This window comes from Lepus europaeus, chromosome 14, assembly GCF_033115175.1.
Source record: "Lepus europaeus isolate LE1 chromosome 14, mLepTim1.pri, whole genome shotgun sequence".
NCBI lineage: Eukaryota > Metazoa > Chordata > Mammalia > Lagomorpha > Leporidae > Lepus > Lepus europaeus.
In genome coordinates, this window is record NC_084840.1 from 22,239,800 (window position 1) to 22,261,906 (window position 22,107).

Below are 22,107 nucleotides of genomic sequence, written 5' to 3' on the forward strand. Positions count from 1 at the left end.
TTGTGCAAGTACTGAGACAGCAGCTGGGAGAACAAAAAGATACAGAGATAAAAGAGGAATATATCGCTGTACCTTCATGACGGGAGTACAATGACAGATAAGGGGAAATCCATTCAATAGATTTAGGCTCAGGCAACTTTGTCATTACCTGAACAATGAAACCAAAAATTGCGATTGTTTTCCAATGAGATATGTAGGTGAAGAATGCACCAATACTCATAACTCTACTGGATAGCCAGAGCTAGGAGAAGGAATCTCAGTGCTTGGGGACTGATAAGTAAGTTGGAACTTAGTTTTGGGGAAAGCTAGGTTCTCTTTCTCTACCTTGGGCTACATGTCCTCTTTATTAATTTTTAAATCAGTGAAGTGAGAGAGTGAAGTATCATTTGACTCCCACTGTTATGCCTGAACCCCTAAGTAGGATCCTCAGGCAACCTAGGAAGCATAGAGATTAGGAAGATATTTGCCCTTGATTTACCAGAACTCTGGATCTGTCCCTTTCCCAGTGTGTCAGCCGCCTCCAGAAATCCTGCATGGTGAGCGCACCCCAAGCCACCAGGATGCCTTCTCTCCCGGGCAGGAAGTAATCTACAGCTGTGAGCCCGGCTACGACCTCACAGGGGCTGCTTCTGTACGCTGTACACCCCAGGGAGACTGGAACCCTCAGGCCCCAACGTGTGCAGGTGCTCAGACCGTTGTTTGGTTTCCAGATCGATCTCTGTGCACTCCACACCACAGTCTTACTCCTGTTTTTCTTTTCCCTCCTAGTGAAATCATGTGATCAGTTCCTGGACCAACTCCCGAATGGCCACATATTAGTTCCACTTAATCTCCAGCTTGGAGCAAAAGTGTCCTTTGTCTGTGATGAAGGGTGAGTGTGACCCAACACAGAACCAGGGACTTAGTGCTGGATGTTGAGACCCTGGATAATGGGAGTTTATCCACAAAGGGGGACTGAACTAGTGGAAAAGAATAGAAAAGACTACTATCTAAAACAATGATTGGAAAGTACGGTAAGAATCACATGGAACATGAATAGATGTTTAAATATAATGAACAGCAAAAATACAACAGATCTTGACTCCATAGTGAAACATTAAGTATATGGATAAGCAGTATTCTAGGCATAAAGAGACAAATATTCTAGGGGGTTGTTAAAAAAAACTTTGATGTAAAAGAGAAAGTTACATATAAGATAAATACCGTACAAAGATTATTTCACAAAACTTTTAAATGGATTAATAGTGGAGTTTGGGATAGGAATGAAATAGTAAGTAGAAGTTGTAAACATCGAAGTATTTATCATTTAATGAGTGTTAGTCTGTGTTGGAGGGAGCATGAAGACTGATGTCCACGTCTCAGGGGATATCATCAGTCTATAGAGCAGCAAATGCTCTTGGGTTTTTTTTTTTTATGTCCCAGGACCACTGGCAGATAAAAAACACCTTGACCACAGAGCAGTTGTTCTCAGTTTATTTTAAGGACTCCTTGACATAAAACTCCAGTCACTCAATGAACACCCGGCGACAACTCAGGAGCCATTGATCTGACAATAAACCCGTCCTTTGGGGATGATTTCTTTCCAAGAGCCCTCCCTTCTCAACTTTTTCTCTTTTTCCTAGGGTAATTTGGCTTTGCCTTTCAATAATTAAAGGATACAGTGGCAAAAATCATAGCCTCTGATATCTTTCCTAGTAATTTGCCACCCCAAAACAGTGGCTGTTTTCCTGATCTGCTGTCTTCAAAAGGGGGAAAGCTACATTTTGCATTAGAAGATAAAGTTCTGGGGTGGATATTTGGTGCAGTGGTTAAGACTCCCTTTGGGAGGCCCCCATCCCTTACAGAATGTGCCTGAGTTTGAGTCCTGGCTCTGCTTTTGATCACATTCCTGCTAATGTGCATGCTGGTAGGCGGCAGGTGATGATTTACGTACTTGGGTCCCTCCTACCCATATGGGAAACCCAAACTGAGTTCCTGGCTCCAGTCTGTCTGTTGCAGATATTTGGGGAGTGAATCAGCAGATGGAAGATATTCATTCTATCTCTCTCTCTCTCTCTCATCAAATACAATGAAAATAAATGATAAATTTTAAAAGAAATGTGTCTCCTCTGAGGGGGCTTTCAGAGGGCAGTCAGGGAAAAGGTGACCTCCCAAAGCCCAGGCCAGTCCAAGGAAACGCTTGTAGTGTTTTCTGTTCTTTCTTCTGTTCTGGCTGGGGGTTGGGGGGGGGGGGGGTGATGGTGTCTGTCTGGTTACTCAGCTTTACCAGTTGTTGATTTCTCCCTCACTGGAAGCTGTACTTTCTCCTAAATGATTTGGTTTCCCATCTTGTGCCAGTGAGGAACCAAACGAGCTGCTTAGGAGTCCAATTGCTAATGAGTTTAGGACTTCTTGGGGAGGAAGCTGAGATTATTCAGTAAAGAGAAGAGAGAAATGATGGCTCCTCTGGCCTCAGAATCAGCTGCTAAGGCATTCGGATCTGGCTGAAAAATCCCATGAGAACATTTCAGGCATGGGAAGCAAAGATATAGTGGCAAAAACTGTTCTGCATGAAGGATCTCTGTGAGTGAGACCCCAGTGGAAAGAAGGGGCTGTCAAAGAAGGATGTACTTTTCTCTGAAGAGAGGAGAGAACTTCCACTTTGCATATGGCCCTGTCTAAATACTGACAGAGTTTGTGGACTCAGGAGGCTTCCATAGCCTTGGCAGCTCACGTTAAGAGCCTCAGGTAGTCACTGATGTCAAAAGTAAGAGTGTTAATTGTTAAATCAACAACAGGAGTCACTGTGCACTTACTGCTCGTGTTGGACCTCTGTCCTTAATGAGGTGTACTATGAGAATTAACGGTAAAACTTGTTTTCAAACTGTATTTTCTACTTTGTGTGTCTGTGTGGGTGCAAACTGTTGAAATCTCTACTGAGTATAGAGTTGGTCTTCTGTATATAAAGTCAATTAAAAACAAACCTTAATGAAGAATCAAATGGGAGAGGGAGCAGGAGGTGGGATGGGAGTAGGGATGGGAGGGTGAGAATGGGGAAAGAACCACTATATTCCTAAAAGCTGTACATATGAAATTTGTATTCATTAAACAAAAATCTTCTAAAAAAAAAAAGAAATGATGTGCTCACTGCTGCTGCTGGTTTTGTTCTTCAGGTTCCATTTAAAGGGAAGCTCTGATAGTCATTGTGTCTTGGTGGGAACAAGAAGCCTTTGGAACAGCAGCGTGCCTGTGTGTGAACGTGAGTAGGCGAGCACCTGCTCAGACCTGGAGCTCACTCTTGCTTCTTTCTTCCTCCTCCTCCTTCTCCTGCTTCTTTCTCTCTCTCTCTCTCTCTCTCTCTCTCTCTCTCTCTCTCGTTTTCACCCATGAAATTATATTTCTGCCCCCCTGTTTATGTCTATTTTTGATAGAAATAGTTCTCTGTTGGAATAGTTATGAGGAATGTTTCTGAGGAAAATAAACCCGAGCATCAAATGTTTTGGGTGTCATCCTATAAAATATTTATGAGCATAAAATATTTATATGTGCTATAAATGAGGAGGACTGTGTTTAGAAATAAATTTATGGCATTTGCCTTGCCACATTTCTCCTTTTTCTTTCCTGTCAAAAGTAAAATCATGTTCAACTTTTATATCCTTTCGTTAATTGTCATTTCAGTCATATATTCACTCTTTCTAAAAAAGGTTTTTGAGCACCTATTGTGTGAGGCGGTCTGTAGGCAGTAGGAATACATCTGTAAATAAGACAGACAACATCCCTGCTCCCATGTTGTCTAGATTTTTGTGCACAGATAAAGGCAAGCAAGCCAACAAAAAAATTCCAAATAATACCAAGTATTATTAAGAAAAAAATGCAAGGAAATTCAATAAAATAGTTATGTGAATGGGGATAAGGAATTCCAGGAAAAGAATAAAGTTTCAATTTTAAATAAGGAAGTCCTTTCTGAGAAAGAACTGTGTGGACATTAATAAAAATTAGTTGACTATCAGTGTGCATAGATAGGGGATGAACTTTAATTGTACATGGGACTCTGATACAAGGCCACACGGCAAAAATGTTCCTGGCATTTTCTTTTTTTTTTTTTTAATCATTGTTCTCAATTAAGAAATCAACAAAGGACACAAAAGGCATGTGGAGCCAAATAAATCTGTGGATATGTCTGAGAGTTCAGATCGGGAGACTATTACAACTATCTCATGAGCTATCTTGGCCCAGGAAAACAGTTGGGGAGGCAAAAAGTTGTCAAATTCTGAATATATCTTGGAGGTAGAGATGATAGATAGGATTTGCTGATTATTTAGACCGAGAGTGTGAGAAAAAGAGAAGAGTTACAGATAATTTCATGGTTTTTGGCCCAAGCAATTGCAAGAGTAGAATTTTCCTGAACTGAATTGGAGGAGAAAACTGTGAAGAGCAAGTTTTGCAATGGGAGGAAATAAAAGATTGAACTTGGGATGTAAGCTTACCATTCCTATTAGATGTTCAAATAGGCATCTTGGAGAGACCTACACTGGACTTGTGGACATTTAGAAGCCAATGTTGTACCTATTATAATTAAAGTTGATATTAAGCAAGATCTTGTACGAGTGAGCATGGCTAGAAAACAGACACATGGGTGGATCCCAGGGATCCAGCATTAAGAAGCTGATAAGATAAGGAATCCTCTAAGGGGATTAAGTTGAAGCAGCACTATTGTGAGAGAAAACAAGAGAAAGAGGTGTCCTGGAAGCCAAGAGGAGACATTCTTCTCAACAGAGGAGGATAATTAACTATTCAGATTCTACAGGGAGGTCAGATAAGATGAGAGCAGAAAACTGATCATTAGATTTTGTGACTTGGAGGAATAAGTGTCCTAACAAGAGCAGGTGCAGTAGAGTGACAGAGCAAACACCTGATTGAAATGAGTTCAAGGGAGAATGCAAGGGAAGAACTCTCACATCACAGACCACATCTTAGAGTTTTCCTGTAGAGGGAGTAGATAAATAGGACTATAGCTGGAGAGGGAAATGGGATCAAGTGGATTATTTTTTACTTATAAGATGACAGCAAAATAGTACCTTAAATATAGAACACTAATATATCCAATCTATTTCTTCACTAAATCAAACAGGATGTTGTTTTGTCCTCTGATCACAGTTATTGAAAAAAAAATGTTTATAATAGAATTTTGCTCTCAGAAATACTTTGCTTTAAAATTTTAAAGTTTAAATGTAAAATTATTTGCATTTTATACTGATTTATAAAATGAAACTTTATAATTTCAACCTTCATAATTAGAAGTCAGTTATGTGACAATCCTAACTTTCCTGTAACACTTATTAAGAGGTACTGTTATAAACCCAAAGATATACCTAACATGACTTACTAGAGTGTGAACATTGGTTAAGCCTTTGTTCTGCTTATCCATAACTCTTTTGAGTGTATTTTCTTAGTATCTCCTTCCCAAATCCAAATAAAGTTAGCATGGGGAAGGAGTGTCTCCAAATGAAAACACTCAAAGGAATAAATTTGTGTTTCTTCAATGAGAACATTCTTCTCTCAAAGCTTGACATTCTTGGGGCTTTTGAAACACGAACAAGAGCACAGAGCACTTTTCATTTCATTGTGACAGCATTACTTAATCATTCATTTTGATTTTGAGAATTATAGGCTGGCATCATCAAGAAAAATTAAATCACAGATATATAAATGTCAAAGATGTCAAGGATAATATTCATTTTGTGCTTAAAATATTACTTGACAGTCAATAGTGCTCCAAAAATGTTTATGGAATTAATGAGTGACTTGACTTTAGTATAACCAAGAATATTTTTGTTTATTTTAAAGGAATACACTCTAAATTTTTATTCAGAAATCCCATCTGAATAATTCTAGATACTTAAGGTTCTTTTAGACTTTTGAAATAAACTTTAATTTAATTCATTTCAGCACAGGCCTAGTACATTTATTTTCCAGTTTCAATTGTCCTTAAGCAAAAAGGAATTGTTTAATTGGCAACCCAATCACAGAATCCCATAATTATAAAATCATTTCAGTTAAAATTTTGAAGAACTTACATCTTTTGTCCTCTTTCTAGAAATCTTTTGTCCAAATCCTCCAGCTATCCTTAATGGGAGACACACAGGACCTCCTCTGGGAGATATTCCCTATGGAAAAGAAGTATCTTACACATGTGACCCGCATTCTGAAGAAGGGACGACCTTCAGCCTCATTGGGAAGAGCACTATCCACTGCACGAGTGACAGTCAAGGGAAAGGGGTTTGGAGTGGTCCCGCCCCTCGTTGTGAACTTCTTGTTCCTGTTGGTCAGTACCCACTTCTGTATATTAAATGGGTTCAGACTATTTGGTCCCAATTCCTCACGTTTCTATAGTTAGAGTTGGATGTGTGCTTATGAACTTAACTTTCTCATAAATGAAAATGTCATTATACACTAGTTAAAATAGATGGGCCCCAGAAGCCAATGTTGTGGCATACAGGGTTAAGCCACCACTTGATTCTGGCATCCCAGATCAGAGCACCAGTTTGAGTCCTGGCTGACCCAATTCCGATCTAGCTTCATGTTAATGCTCCAGAGAAGGCAGCAGAAGACAATCCAAGTGTTTGGGTCCCTGCCACCCATGAGGGAAACCAGGATGGAGCTCCTGGCTCCTGGCGTTGGCCTGTTAGGATTATTTGGGGAGTAAACCAGCAGATGAAAGATCTCTCTCTGCATCCCTCTCTTACTGTCTGCTCTTCCTCTCTCTCTGTCACTCTGCCTTTCAAATAAATAAATCCTAGAAAAAATAAAAATGAGGGGGCCAGCATTGTGGTATAAACCGGGTAAGCCACCACCTACAATGCCAGCATTCCATATGGATGCCAGTTTGAGTCCCAGCTACTCCACTTCAGATCTAGCTCTCTGCTAATGTGGATGGAAAAGCCACAGAGAATGGCCCAAGTGCTTGGGCCCCTGCAACCAGCAGAGAGACCCAGAGAAAGCATCTGGCTTCTGGCTCTAGCCTGGCCCAGCCCTGGCTCTTGTGGACATCTGGGGAGTGAAGCTGCAGATGGAAGATCGATCTCTCTCTCTTCCTTCAAATAATTACACACACACACACACAAACACACACACGTGTATGTTTATATAGCACACATAAAATATCACCTCATAAAGAAGACACAGGTCTTGGAGGAGGCTGCCTGATGGTCTTGTCTTTCTTGTTCTTTTCCTAAAATGACTGATTTAGCCTCAGAAGAGTGGTGCATTAGTTTTTTGTGGCTGCTGTAACAAATACCACGCACCAGGTGGCTGAAAACCATGGAAACTCATTCTCTCACAGTTCTGTTTGCTTGAAGTCTGAAATCAAGATGTTGGCAGAGTTCCGTCCCTCCTAAGGGCCTTCAGGACGCCCTGATCCTTGTCTCTTCCAGCCTGTGGGACCTCCTGCCATTCCTTGGCTTGGAGATGCATCATTGCAGTCCCTGCCTCCATCTTTACATGGCCTTCTCTGTGTCACAATATCTCAACCCTCCTCTTTTTTTTTCTTTATAAGGATAGAAGGATGATTTTATCTTGAGATCCTTAATTGTATCTTAATTGGCCACCATTCCAAATAAGTCCCCATTCTGAGATTCTGGATGGATGCAACATTCAGCCCATGGCAAGTGGTAACTTCTGTTCAGTGCCTGAGAGGCAGCCTGTGGTGGGCATCCTGAGGGAGGAGTAGATGGAGAAAGATGGAAAACTATTTTTGGTGCACAAAAGTACATCAACACTAACATATGAGGGTATGAAGGATTAATTCTGATCTAATAACTCAGATAGAAGTCCTGACATATGAAACTAGAGCAGAAAGAACAGGAAACTGATCTTCTAAACAGAAAAAATTTCCTAATGCATAGATGTCATTGGAATGTACCATCGTAAGGGAACTTGTAGAGGAAGAAAATATTTTGGCATTATGTTAAGTCTCTTTGTTTCTGTGGTCCTATTTATCAGCTTGACTAGAGAAGAGGAGAAAGAAGGCTGGGAGTGTCTCTGCTAACTGATACCCCTGTGGGTTTGTTCTCCAGGTCGCTGTAGCATCCCAGAGCAGTTTCCATTTGCCAGTCCTACAATTCCAGTTGATATGTCTGAATTCCCAGTTGGGACATCCTTGAATTATGAATGTGGCCCGGGGTACTTGGGGAGTGCCTTCTCCATCACCTGCCTTGAAAACTTGGTGTGGTCAAGTGCAGAGCACACCTGTAGACGTGAGTAATTCTGCTCTGGGAGTTGTTTCGTGTAGGAAAAGCATCTGTGGGATTTGATTGATTTGTTCTAACTTTAGAGGCAAGGCAGCTATATTTTTCAAAGAGTTTTGATGGAGGATGGTCTTGGGGGTCACCCCTTCTTACTGCTTGAAGTTTTAAAATCTCAACTAGATATTCATTTCATGGAAAAGGCTCTTATAAAAGTATTTGAAAAGAAAAGCTGCGTTCACTGGAGATAAAGCTTGATGACTTAAACTATGAAATGAATTAAACAGGGGAACAAAGGAAACTTATGTAGGTCACAGTGAACTGTGCTTGTTTAAAGATAAAGGAAAATTTCACATTCTGAGGCCTTTGATTTAGGCTGGTGGAATGAGAGCACAGCTCTATTATTTACTCTGATTGGGAGATGCATGGTAGTCCTCTGTATGTAGTGCTCTGTAGCTGCTGGATTCCAAAGTCAGATTGTAGATTTCCTTGGGATGGTCAATTATTTGGAACAGTCAGAATAATACAGACTTTTCAGTATGGTAAAGTCTAGTTTGAACCTTGTAATCCAAGGTAAATTGAACTCTACACTGAGTCCCCAATTCTGCTTATTTCCCCTAGGAAAATCATGTGGAACTCCTCCAGAACCCTTTAATGGAATGGTACATATAAATACAGATACCCAGCTTGGATCAATAATCAACTATTCTTGTAATGAAGGGTGAGTTGGGAGCACTATTGGTTGAATATGATTCCCAGATCAGAATGCCAACCTCTAAACCATACATGAAATGCAGGGAGTCAGATATTCAAACACGGGTATTAACAGCCTAAAGGCAGAAACAAAAGTCTAACAGATGAATGCCTAAACAAAACATGTGTGTATGTGTGTGTGTGTGTGTACAGAGCAGAATATTACTCAGTTATGCAAAGAAATAAAGTTTTGATACATGCTACAAGATAGATAATTTTTGAAAACATCATACTAAGTAGAATAAGCCAGACACAAAAGGAAAAATATACAATTCCACTTGTATGAAGTCCCTAGCATGGGCAAACTAATTGGATCAGAAACTGGATTAGAGAGGTGACCAGAGTCCAGAGGGGCACGGAAAGCAGGGAGTTATTGTTCAGTGCAGACAGTTTCTGTTTGGGGTGGTGAAATTTTTGGAAATAGTGATGATGATTGCACAACATTGTGAATGCAGTTGATGCCACCAAACTGTCCACTTCAAAGTGGTTTAACAGGTATTTGGCCTGGTGATTAACACTTGGATTAGGATCCCCGCATCCCATATTGGGGTACCTGGGTTCAAGTCCAGGCTCTGCTCTCGATTCCAGCTTCCTCCTAATGCAGACCCTAGCAGGAAGTAGATGACAGTTAAAGTAACTGGATCCCTGCCACTCATTTGGGAAACCTGAATTGAATTCCCAGTTCCTGGTATTTTGTCCCATCCCTGTGGCTGCTGGCATTTGTAGAGTGAGTCAGAAGATGGTAGCAGTAGTTTGCTCGCTTGCTCTCTCTCTCTCTCTGCCTCCCAAAGAATTTTTTAAAAATCTATAAATGGGCCAGCACTGCAACTCACTAAGCTAATCCTCCGCCTGTGACGCCGGCACTCCAGGTTCTAGTCCCGGTTGGGGCGCCGGATTCTGTCCTGGCTGCTCCTCTTCTGGTCCAGCTCTCTGCTGTGGCCCGGGAAGGCAGTGGAGGATGGCCCAGGTCCTTGGGTCGTGCACCCTCATGGGAGACCGGGAGGAAGCACCTGGCTCCTGGCTTTGGATCGGTGCAGTGCGCCGGCCGCAACACACCAGCCGAAACGGCCACTTGGGGGTGAACCAACGGAAGGAAGACTTTTCTCTCTGTCTCTCTCTCACTGTCTAACTCTGCCTGTCAAAAAAAAAATCTATATGTGGCTTAAATGACAAAATTAATGTTATTTCTCTTTTGCTACAACAGAAAGATAAAACTTTAAAAATACATGATGCAAATATCAGGTAAGAAAAAGAAACAGGACCCTCAATATGAGAAAAATAAGTACTTAAGTCAAAAAGTATCATATAGGTTAAAATAATTTATTAAGATATTGATACCTGTTCTAGTATATAATAAATGTAAAAAGTTTTGAACAATAGAGCACCAAACAGTATATGGAAACATATCAAATAAATGTGTTTGGATAGGAGAGCTCATAAAGACATAGCTGTACAGTACACATACCCTTACTAAGTCTTCTACCACCTGAAAAGGAAATTTCCTTTTACCAAACACACAGTTTACCAGGGTAAACTTGGGTCTCTGATTGGCCAGGAAAGGAATGCTGAGGGAGGAAGAAGGTGGCTGCCTTGCCAACAAGATCAGTCATTAGATCTGAGTGTCAATACACTAATAGATGGGAAAACAACAATTCTAGTGTGGAGAAAATATAACATATGTAAAGGCAAACAATATATTGCAGGGAAACTGTATCAGGTAAGACAGAGAAAAAGTTAAGGGTGCATAACCTTTGATAAGCGATGGACAACCCAATATTAAAATGAGCAAAGAATATGCACAGGCAATTCACAAAAGGAAAAATAAAAATAGCTGCTAAATATTTAAGCAAAAATGCCCAACCTCTCTATGATTTAGGGAAATGAAAATTAAAGGAACAATATCTCAGGTTTTCATGTTCATCTCTGTATTTTTTAAAAAGAATGACGTGACATAAATAGGAATTCAGAGCCTTGTCACAGTGGCTCAGTGGAATGTGAATTGCTAGAGTCCACTCACAAAAAGTGAAAGCACAAATGTCTCCTGACTGAGTAATACCACACCTACGAAAGTGTTACAGAAGTTTCTTTATTGAATACTGTTTATATAAGAAAAGGAGCAAACAGTCCTGATATTCTTTTATTAGCAGTCGATCGAATACATTTTATGAGATATTTATACCAAATATTTTGCAGCAATTTGAAAGACTTAATTAGATCTCTGTTTAGTGACCTGAATGGGCGACTGTGATGTGATGTTAATTGGGAAAAATAATTTTCAGCAGAGCATATGGAGTGTCTTCTCAATTCTGAAAAACAATAACAAATTTGGAGGAGACATCCCATATTTGTGTGTTTAAATGTGCTTGGAAAACATTGAGGTTGCCTGAGATTGGAGTAAGAGTGACCAAATATATGAAGAGTGGATATATTGATTTATAAAATCATGTTGTTAAATTTCTGAAAACAAGTACAACTTAAATAACCAGACAGTTAATGAATAGAGGCTTACCTGGACGGATGAAACAGATCATTTTGGCCAAGTGAAGGTAAATTATTTTGTTAAGAGGCAGAGAGTAAATATTTCTGGCTTAGTGGACGTGCAATGTCTAGTGCAACTACTCAGCACTGCTGTTGTAGCGGATGCAGGATGTGACTGGCCCTGGGCCCTACTCTGCCCATTGCTGATTAGATGAAGGGATTAAATTATTTTTCTTCAATTCCTGTTACAATTCAGTCAGAGAAGTATTTAAGTAAAGTAAAAAAGATGAATTGGTAAAATAATCATAGTTGAAAACTTCAGTTTGGGCAAATGTGTATGAATAAAAATGAAGTCAAGCTGCTTTGATATATGTGTGTTCAACTCTATATCCTTGACAAAAGTTACAAAAAACATTTATAAAATTGATCTATCACAGCACAGCATATACCTCAATAAATTTGATCATAGGAGAGATCAAAATAATTATATTCTCTCCATAAAATATAATAAAACTAGGAATTAGTAAAAGAATAAGAAATCACAGCTTCAGGAAAAGAGAGTACACTGGATTTTGATCAGGAACAAAATTAACAAAATCATTGCTGATTACCTGTAGAATAACAATAGCTAATGACTAGTGTATGTACCTTAAAAACTCTTCTAAGTGTTTTATGTTAATTAACTACTAATCTTCAAAATGATCCTTTGAAGTAGATGTTATTCATAGCCCTCATCTTACAGAAGATAAAACAGATGAACTAATTTGCCCAGACTCAGTTGCCAGAGGTTGAGGTTAGAATTTGAACATTGAAGTCTGCCTCCAGCTGCTAGGAATACGCCTTGTATTACTCGGCTCCTGCATTATGAATGCTGATGGAAATGGAACTCAGAAAAGCTGCTGGGGCACTGATGCCACAACTGTCCTTCGAGAAATTTTTGATGCTTTTTTTTACTGGACAAGAAAAAATTGCAGACCACTGAACAAAACATCTTACCTAAGAATGTTTAAGAAATTAAAAACATAAGAGTACATGGGTCTTAAAAACTTCATGGAAAATGCTTCTTATGGCCAGCGCCGCGGCTCAATAGGCTAATCCTCCGCCTTGTGGCGCTGGCACACCGGGTTCTAGTCCCAGTAGGGCACCGGATTCTGTCCCGGTTGCCCCTCTTCCAGGCCAGCTCTCTGCTGTGGCCAGGGAGTGCAGTGGAGGATGGCCCAAGTGCTTGGGCCCTGCACCCCATGGGAGACCAGGAGAAGCACCTGGCTCCTGCTTTTGGATCAGCGTGGTGCGCCGGCTGCAGCACGCTGGCCATGGCAGCCATTGGAGGGTGAACCAATGGCAAAGGAAGACCTTTCTCTCTGTCTCTCTCTCTGTCCACTCTGCCTGTCAAAAAAAAAAAAAAAAAAAAACAACCAACCAAACAAAAAACAAACAAAAAAAGAAAATGCTTCTTATGAAAAAAGCCATGCATGGATTTCAAAATTTGTTTTTGCACCTAAATAAACATGTTTTATTTCAGTTTTTCATGAATTTTTTTGAAGTACCTGTGTGCATATAAAGGCTGTTGGACTAGGGAATTAATAAAGAAGATAAATTTATAAATAAAGAAATAGAAAATAATAGAAATGACAAATCTAAGAACTGTTTCTTTAGGGGACTAATTAAAATAAACAGAACTGGGACAATGGTAATTTCATAAAGTAACATCTACAAAGACACATGAATAAGAAAGACATAACCATAGATATTGAAGAAATTCACTACTTTATAAAAATATTTTCTCTATCCTAATAAAATTGAAAATATCTGTGAATGCATCATTTCATTGGGAAAATACAAGCTACTGAGACATTCTAAAAATAGGCAGAATACCTGATAAACTCCCTAATTGTAGTTCTTTGGGGGTATACATTTAGGGATTTAATTACTGAGTCACATAATAGTTTTTTAAAAGAATTACTTATTTTCAAAGGCAGAATTACAAAGAGGCAGAGGCAGAGATCTTCCATCCACTGGTTCACTCCCTTGATGGCTGCAATGGCTGGAGCTAGGGCCATCCAAAGCCAGGAGACAAAAGCTTTTGGGTCTCCCAGGCAAGTACAGGGCCCAAGGTCTTTGGCCATTTTCCGCTGCTTTCCCCGGGCCATAGCAGAGAGCTGGATCGGAAGTGAAGTAGGTCTCGAACTGCACCCTATGGGATGCCAGCACTGCAGGTGGCAGCTTTACCCGCTACACCACAGCACCAGCCCCATCACATGATAATTTTATTTTTAACTTTTTGAGCAACTGACAAACTGTTATTCCACAAGATCGGCACCATGTGTGTTCCTTTCAGCAATGCATACAAGTGTTTCTCCACATCCTCACCAACAATTTTTGTTTTTTTATTAAAATAAAAAACATAATAGCCATCCCAATAGATATGAAGTTAGTTTTATTTGCATTTCACCAATTTTGAGGATCTTTTCATGTGGTCTTGCCCATTTATATATCTTCTTTGGAGAAATTTCTATTCAAGTACTTTGCCTAACCACATGGAACAAAATGGGGAAAAATACAATTCACAATAACAATAAAATCACCTAGATAGAAATTTAATAATAAATATGTAAGACTTAAAAGTAGGAGATTTAAAGCTTTTGGGGGGGCATAAAATGCTTGAATAAATACAGAATATAAAATTGTATTTAATGTGGTGGAGATGTTAGCTATCCATTAATAACCAAATTTAATGGAATTTCAATCAGATTTCCAATACTATTCTTTTTTAATTTGACAGATGATTATAAATGTTGTGAGACTCATTAGTAGAATTTCCTGAAATAATAACAAGAGGGAGGGCATGTTGGTACCAGAATATATTACATAATGGAAGTGCTGTAAATGTATGAAGTTCTTAAAAATTTATGGAAATGTATATTATGAAATGATTATGCATGGATTTCAAATTTATTTTGTACCCAAATGAACTTATCTTTTAATTCCAGAACTTTATGAAGTACTCTTATATTTTATTTTTCTTCTTTTTTGTAAAGAATAAATGTATTTAAGAGGCAGAGAGAGAGTGTGCACTCCCATCTGCCGGGTTAATTCCCGAATGCTCATGATGTCTGGGGAAAGGCCAGGGCAGAACCAAGAGCTGAGAATGCAGTCCAGGTCTCCCACATGGGTGGCAGGAATTCAATTATCTGACCCATTACTGTTACCTAGTAGGGACTGCACTGGCAGGAAGCTGGAGTCAGGAACCAGAGCCAGGAACTGAACCCAGGTACTCTGGTAAGAAAGGCAGGCATGTTACCTACTAAGCTAAATACCACTCTCACCGCTATGTTTTAAAAAATAAAATAATTGACACAATGAATGAACAGGGATACAGATTAATAGAGCAAAATGTGAAACCCAGGAAATACATGTAAGTTTTTTAATTAAATTAAAAATGATAAAATTGGGCCAGCACTGTGTGGCATAGCGGGTAAAGCTGCCACCTGCAGTGCTGGCATCCTATATGGGTGCCCGTTTGAGTACTGGCTTTCTCTGCCTCTGCCTCTCTGTAACTCTGTCTTTCAAATAAATAATTAATCTTTTTAAAATTATAAAATTATATTTCAAGACATAGAAAACTGGAATTATTTATTCACAAGGCAAATATCCAAAAAGATAAAGTTAGATACCTGCCTCATCTCAGACCAAAGCAAAGTCTGTGTATGTTAAAGATTAAATGCTAAAAAAAATAAATAAAAGTGCTAGATGAATATTTAGTCAGATGTCTTTCTTTCTCTCTCTCTCTCTCTCTCTCTCTCTCTCTCTCTCTCTCTCTCTTTCTTTTGACAGGTAGAGTTACAGACAGTGAGAGAGAGAGAGAGAAAGGTCTTCCTTCCGTTGGTTCACTCCCCAAATGGCCGCCATGGCTGGTGCTGCACCGATCCGAAGCCAGGAGCCAGGTGCTTCCTCCTGGTCTCCCATGAGGGTGCAGGGCCCAAGCAGTTGGGCCATCCTCCACTGCCTTCCCGGGCCACAGCAGAGAGCTAGACTGGAAGAGGAGCAACCAGGACTAGAACCTAGCGCCCATATGGGATGCCGGCGCCGCAGGTAGAGGATTAACCAAGTGAGCCACGGTGCCGGCCTCCGTCAGATGTGTTTCTGATGTGAGACCCCTACAGGAAAATTTCTATGGACAAGATTGGTAAAGCTAAATAATTAAAAGCAAACTTTTCTACATGTAAAAATATAGAAATAGTTTTTTACACATCAATAATAACAAGACAAATACTTAAATAGAAAATTAGCAAAAAATTACAAATAATTTACAAGAGAAAATGGAAATAGTCAAATGAGCATATGAGTTTAGCTTCACTTGTAACATGAGAAACATACTTTAAGAATGGAATGCCATTTTTGCCTCTTAGTTTGGCATCAGAGAAGGGTCACTGCCATGCCTTACATAGGTCATGGTCAGTTTTGTGGAAGGCAATTTGGCAATAATACCGTGCATAGCCCTTCACCCAAATCCACAAATCTTTTCTCTTGTGTAGATATGAAATCTGAATTCTCAAATTTTCTTTGTAGTCAGTGAAGCTTTCATCTCACTTTTTTTTTTTTAAAAAAAAGATTTATTTGTTTGTTTGAAAGGCAGAGTTACAGAGAAGCAGAGAGAGAGAGAGAAAGGGCTTCTATCCACTGGTTCACTTCCCAATTGGCTGCAACAGCTGGAGCTGCACCAATCTGAAGTCAGGAGCCAGGAGCTTCCTCCAGGTCTCCTACATGGGTACAGGGACCCAAGGACTTAGGCCATCTTCTGCTGATTTCTCAGGCCATAGCAGAGAGCTGGATCGGAAGTGGAGCAACCAGGACTCGAACTGGCACCCATATGGGATGCTGGCACTGCAGGCGGCAGCTTTCCCTCTATAGCACAGCGCTGGCCCTTCACTTCTTTTTTTATGTACAAGAACATGCACTGTAGTTTTGTTTTTTTCTAACCATCTAAATGAAAAACCACTTTAATTTCTAAGAATAAGGAATTTGTTATATGAGTTATAGTCCATCCAGGTAATAACCAACAAGCAACTGCTAAAACTGATGTTACAGAGTAATATATAATTAGCAAAGTTTCACAATATAATTTGTAATTATTTAAAAAGGATTTAAAACCATGTCTGATATGAGTCATCTGACTTACAAAATATCTGAAGATGCTAAAATTTTATTCTTTTAGGAAAAGAAGTGCATTTGTTTGGGAAACTACTTGGAGAATTAGTGGGGATTGAATGTAGATAAGACAACTCTGTCATGTATGGAAACATTTATTTTATTTTATTTATTTATTTTTTTTGACAGAGTGGATAGTGAGAGAGAGAGAGACAGAAAGAAAGGTCTTCCTTTGCCGTTGGTTCACCCTCCAGTGGCCGCTGCGGCCAGCGCATCTCGCTGATCCGAAGCCAGGAGCCAGGTGCTTCTCCTGGTCTCCTATGCGGGTGCAGGGCCCAAGCACTTGGGCCATCCTCCACTGCCTTCCCGGGCCATAGCAGAGAGCTGGCCTGGAAGAGGGGCAACCGGGATAGAATCCGGCGCCCCGACCGGGACTAAAACCTGGTGTGCCGGCGCTGCAAGGCGGAGGATTAGCCTGTTAGGCCATGGCGCCAGCCGGAAAACATTTATTTTTAGAGTAGGGGCCTTCAGGAAGGAGCCTAACCTCTTTATTGAAGCCTTCTATAGACGTCAGTGAAAGAATGGACGTCACCTCAGAAAGTGTAAGACAATCACTGCCGGAGCATGTTCATGTCTTATAGTATCTTCAAAAATAGTCCCTGTGAAATAATGCAGGCACAAATTTCAACAAAGAATTTAGATCTCAGTCATAGGTGGAATCTAAAAAGACCCAAACTCATAATAGTAGAGAGTAGAATGGCAGTTAGCAGGATCAAGGAGTGGGAGCAGGGGATGGGGAGAAGTGGGCTAAGGACACAAAGGCCCAGTTAGACAGGCAGAGCACGTTAGATTTGTTGCACAGCCCGGTGACTATAGTGAGGAGTAATGCATTGCTGTATTTCAAAATTGCTAAAAGAGTAGATTTTAAGTGTTCTCACCGTGAAAAAAATGAGTATGGGAGATGATGAATGTGTTAATTCACTTAATTTAATCATTCCATGATGCAAACTGTTATGTTGTACTCCATAAATGTATAAAATTAATACTTGTAAATTAAAAACAGGATTACTTTTTTCAACTTTTATTTAATAAATATAAATTCCCAAAGTACAACTTTTGGATTATAGCAGCTTTTCCCCCCATAACCGCCCTCCCATCCATAACCATCCCATCTCCCACTCCCTCTCCCATCCCATTCACATCAAGATTCATTTTCAATTATCTTTATATACAGAAGATCAACTTACTATATACTAAGTAAAGATTTCAACATACTGTACCCACACAGATACACAAAGTATAGAGCACTGTTTGAGTAGTAGTTTTACCGTTAATTCACATAGTACAACACATTAAGGACAGAGATCCTACATGGGGAGTAGGTGCAGAGTGACTCCCGTTGTTGATTTAACAATTGACACTCTTATTTATGACATCAGTAATCACCCAAGGCTCTTGTCATGAACTGCCAAGGCTATGGAAGCCTCTTGAGTTCACAAACTCTGATCTTATTTAGACAGGCCATAGTCAAAGTGGAAGTTCTCTCCTCCCTTCAGAGAAATGTATCTCCTTCTCTGACGGCCTGTTCTTTCCACTGGGATCTCACAGAGATGTTTCATTTAGGTCATTTTTTTTTTTTTTTGGCCACAGTTTCTTGGCTTTGCATGCCTGAGAAACTCTCATGGGCTTTTTAGCCAGATCCGAATGCCTTAAGGACTGATTCTGAGGCCAGAGTGTTGTTTAGGACATCTGCCGTTCTTTGAGTCTGCTGTGTATCCCACTTCCCATGTTTGATCTTCTCTCCTTTTTAATTCTATCAGTTAGTATCAGCAGACACTAGTCTTGTTTATGTGATCCCTTTGACACTTAATCCTATCATCATGATCAATTATGAACTTAAACTGATCACTTTGACTAGTAAGATGGCATTGGTACATGCCACCTTGATGGGATTGAATTGGAATCCCCTGGCACGTTTCTAACTCTACCATTAGGGGTAAGTCTGAGTGAGCATGTGCCGAACTGTACATCTCCTCCCTCTCTTATTCCCACCCTTATATTTAACAGGGATCACTTTTCAGTTAAACACCTAAGAATAATTGTAAAAAAAAAATGAAATCTGGTCATTTGCAACAAAATGGAGGAATCTGAAAAACATTATGCTGAGTGAAATAAGCCAGTCCCAAAGGGACAAATATCGTCCCTGATCAGTGACAATTGTTCTGAATAGTTTGAGAAAAAATGGAGTTAGTTCTTTAAATGTCTGGTAGAATTCAGCAGTGAATCCATCCGGTTCTGGGCTTTTCTTTGTTGGGAGGGCCTTTATTACTGATTCAATTTCTAACTCGGTTATGTGTCTGTTTAGGTTTTCTATGTCTTCATGGTTCAATTTAGGTAGGTTGTATGTGTCCAGGAATCTATCCATTTCTGACAGATTTCCCTGATTGCTGGCATACAACTCTTTGTAGTAATTTCTGATGACTATTTTTATTTCTGTGGTATCTGTTGTTACATTTCCTTTTTCATCTCTGATGTCACCGCGTTTTTGCCACCATACATAGTCTGGAACCTTCTTCAGCATATAAGAACAACCTCTATAAGGTCAAAACTTAGGGGTACCCATGGGCCTGTGTTCCTAGGGCAGTTTTTGAAGGGTGAGAGGCAGAGAGATCCACACATGCTGGAGGGATTGTCATCTTTTATTCAGTGGTCCTCAGCCTGTTTGAACCGATTTTTAAGGCTTTTTTGGCGCACTTGAAAAGATCTTTTCACATAGCCAATACTGAATAAGTTAGCCATAAGTAAAATTCAGCTGCTGCCTGACCACAAAAGTGATTCACTGTGCCTGGAGAAACATCCACTGCCCCTGGTGGACTCAGACAGCTCCTTCAGATTTATGTCACTGTTTCAGGAAGGGCTGGTATAATCCAGCTAAGATAGAGTCAGCTGTGAAAGACCAAAAAAAGTCAAATAATAGGATGTTGGGACAGTGGCTTCTTTATGCCTCAGTTAAAAACCATGAAAGTAACAAAAAAGAAAAAATCAAAAGGAAAAAATTAAAAAATGAAAGAAAAAAAAACAAAAACAAACAACCATAATGGCAAGGAATCCAGTGCTCATACGGCAACCCATAGAAACCTGGGTTCCTTCCGTGTTGTTACTCTGATTCCATGAAAATGAGAGTCTGTTTCATCTCAGGGCCCAGATTCCAGCTGGAAAAGAGGAAGAAAGGGGCAACAGTCCCTTTAAAGACACTTTCCAGGAGATGCACAGGAACACTCCACTTCCACCTGCTGGAAGTATCCATAGCTTGCTGTAAGGGAAGGTGAGAAATGAAGTCTTCATTGCAGGTGGCTAACGGGCTGGTGCAAAATAGAGGCCTCCATTACTAATGAAAGAGAGGAAAGGTGACTCTGTGGATGACGTCAGCAGTCTGCTACTAATGGTCACTGCTCTGATCACATGTCTTAAATGAGCTAGGGCAAGAGTGTTTCGCTGTTCCAGTAACTGCCTCGTTGTTACAAGGCATTGCACTGTGGCTGCTCGGTTTTCTTCAGATTTCTCCCTCCTGTGCGCCAGAACACATGAATAGCTTAGCTTAGCATTTTTAGTGATGTTTCTCATAGTAACATTGTAGATATCCTAAAAAAAATAAATAAGGAAATATTCCAAATGTTGTGGCCTACTCTTCATGGTTTTACAGCAGTGTGGGCGACTATCCCCATCTTTTACCTTTAAAATGTGAAGATGTTTAGCTATTGTCTCTGGCTCTCATTTTCTGACTCTTCAGGATAAAACATCATTCCTTTTGTCCCCCAAAAGGGGCTGCTTATGCGCTCCATGTGTGAGGATCTCTGGGCTACAAGCTATTGAGTGTAATGTATTTCCATGAGACAGGTTCCTTGCTAATCAAGGAACTTGTCATTTCCTGGATGGAAGTACACCTGGGAAAAATAAGTACCAAAATGCCTACTGATGAATAAGGGAAATGCCTCATTCAGCTGCGAGGGACTATGAATAAAAATGGATTGGAGGTAAAGAGTGAAGCTTGTCTTTAGAAATGCGGGACTCCTTTGTACATGGAGTTGGAATTCCTTCCTTCTGAGGCCTGGCATGCTGTAATCTGTCCTGCAATTTGTGATATCTACTCATTATTTTCCAAATGGTGACTTGAGTGCCTAATAGGTGTGGAGTATAATCATTGTTCGTGCTTTGTTTTAGGTATCGCCTCGTCGGTTCCCCAACTGCTGCTTGTCTCCTCTTGGGCAGTAACGTGACATGGGATAAGCAGGCACCTATCTGTGAGAGTGAGTTGAAATATTCACCCCTACCCCCATATATTTCCATTTAATCCTGCTTATTCCTGGAGTTAAAAAGTCTTGTACAAAGCATCTTCTCAGATACTTGAAAATAGAATTTATACTCTTCAGATCTTGGCTTTTCCTTATCTTAGAGGGTGAATTATCTGAAAGTGGACTTGAACTCAGACAAAATGGCTCTACTTTCCTATGCTGATAGTCAGCTCTCTCCAGTATAATGGCCACTCTCCTTTGTGAGTAAATTTTAAAGATGATATACCAAATTACATCTGTCTTTCCCAACTCTTACATGTCACAATTCCAAAAATTGAGCTACTCCCTTCCTTAATATTCTGATTCCAAATAAGAAGAGATCTTAAAATTCTTAGCAGTGTCCCCACACTCTAGCCATTTTGAGGTCCAATCTTCCTTTGTGTTCATTCTTGGTTGATCTCTCTCTTTCCCACGTGAAACTTTAAAATGAACCTCCAAAACTTTGAGGAACAGGGAAGAATGATTGCAAATTGGCAGAGTGCTAAGGCCATGAAGAAATTACCAGCACACTCAGAGTTGATGGGAACCAACTTCTGGAAGGCTAATGACCAATAGATACAAAAACCCGAGGGCAGATATCCTTCTACCTGGCAATTCCAATTCCAGGAATTTATTGAAAGAAAATAATAATGAGATTTTTCTGTAACTTTGTTCCAAAGATACTCAAGGCAACAATATTTATGATAGTGGAAAATGTTAACAGCCTAAATGTGCAGCACAGTTTGAAAATAGGTAATAAGAGAAATAAGGCTTATATAAAATGACTATCATAAGTTTTTTCAAAAGGTTAAAAATGGAATTAAATATTGAGATGCTGCACCTAAGGGGAAATAGACAGTATGTCTATATGTCTTCATGCCTGAAATATCATTGTCACCAAATATGATACAGAAAATATATCCATATGTACACATGCATGTGTCCACATATGTATCAGAAAAGGCATACATTAAATTGTTAAGAATTGTTTCTTTGGATCATTATCATTTGCTTTTTGTTTGTACTTATTTTATAAATATATTTCCTACAAAGAATATGTTCATTGTGTTTACAAAAATGAAATAACAGACTTTTAAAGATTCCAAAACATGAATGAGAAACTATATAAGGTGCTTACTTTATTTAAATCCTCTGAAGAAATTCAAGTGGCAAAG

The 22,107-nt window shown here is 39.7% G+C and overlaps 1 protein-coding gene across 1 annotated transcript in view; it reads left to right on the forward strand.

Moving 5' to 3' along the window:
* Positions 1-22,107, forward strand: part of CR1 (complement C3b/C4b receptor 1 (Knops blood group)) — a 122,772-nt gene that overhangs the window by 81,759 nt on the left and 18,906 nt on the right. Inside the window, 7 exon segments of the mRNA XM_062210757.1 lie at positions 507-683; positions 769-871; positions 3,153-3,238; positions 6,077-6,304; positions 8,055-8,234; positions 8,844-8,943; positions 20,823-20,908. Coding sequence (XP_062066741.1) covers positions 507-683; positions 769-871; positions 3,153-3,238; positions 6,077-6,304; positions 8,055-8,234; positions 8,844-8,943; positions 20,823-20,908 — 960 coding nt within the window.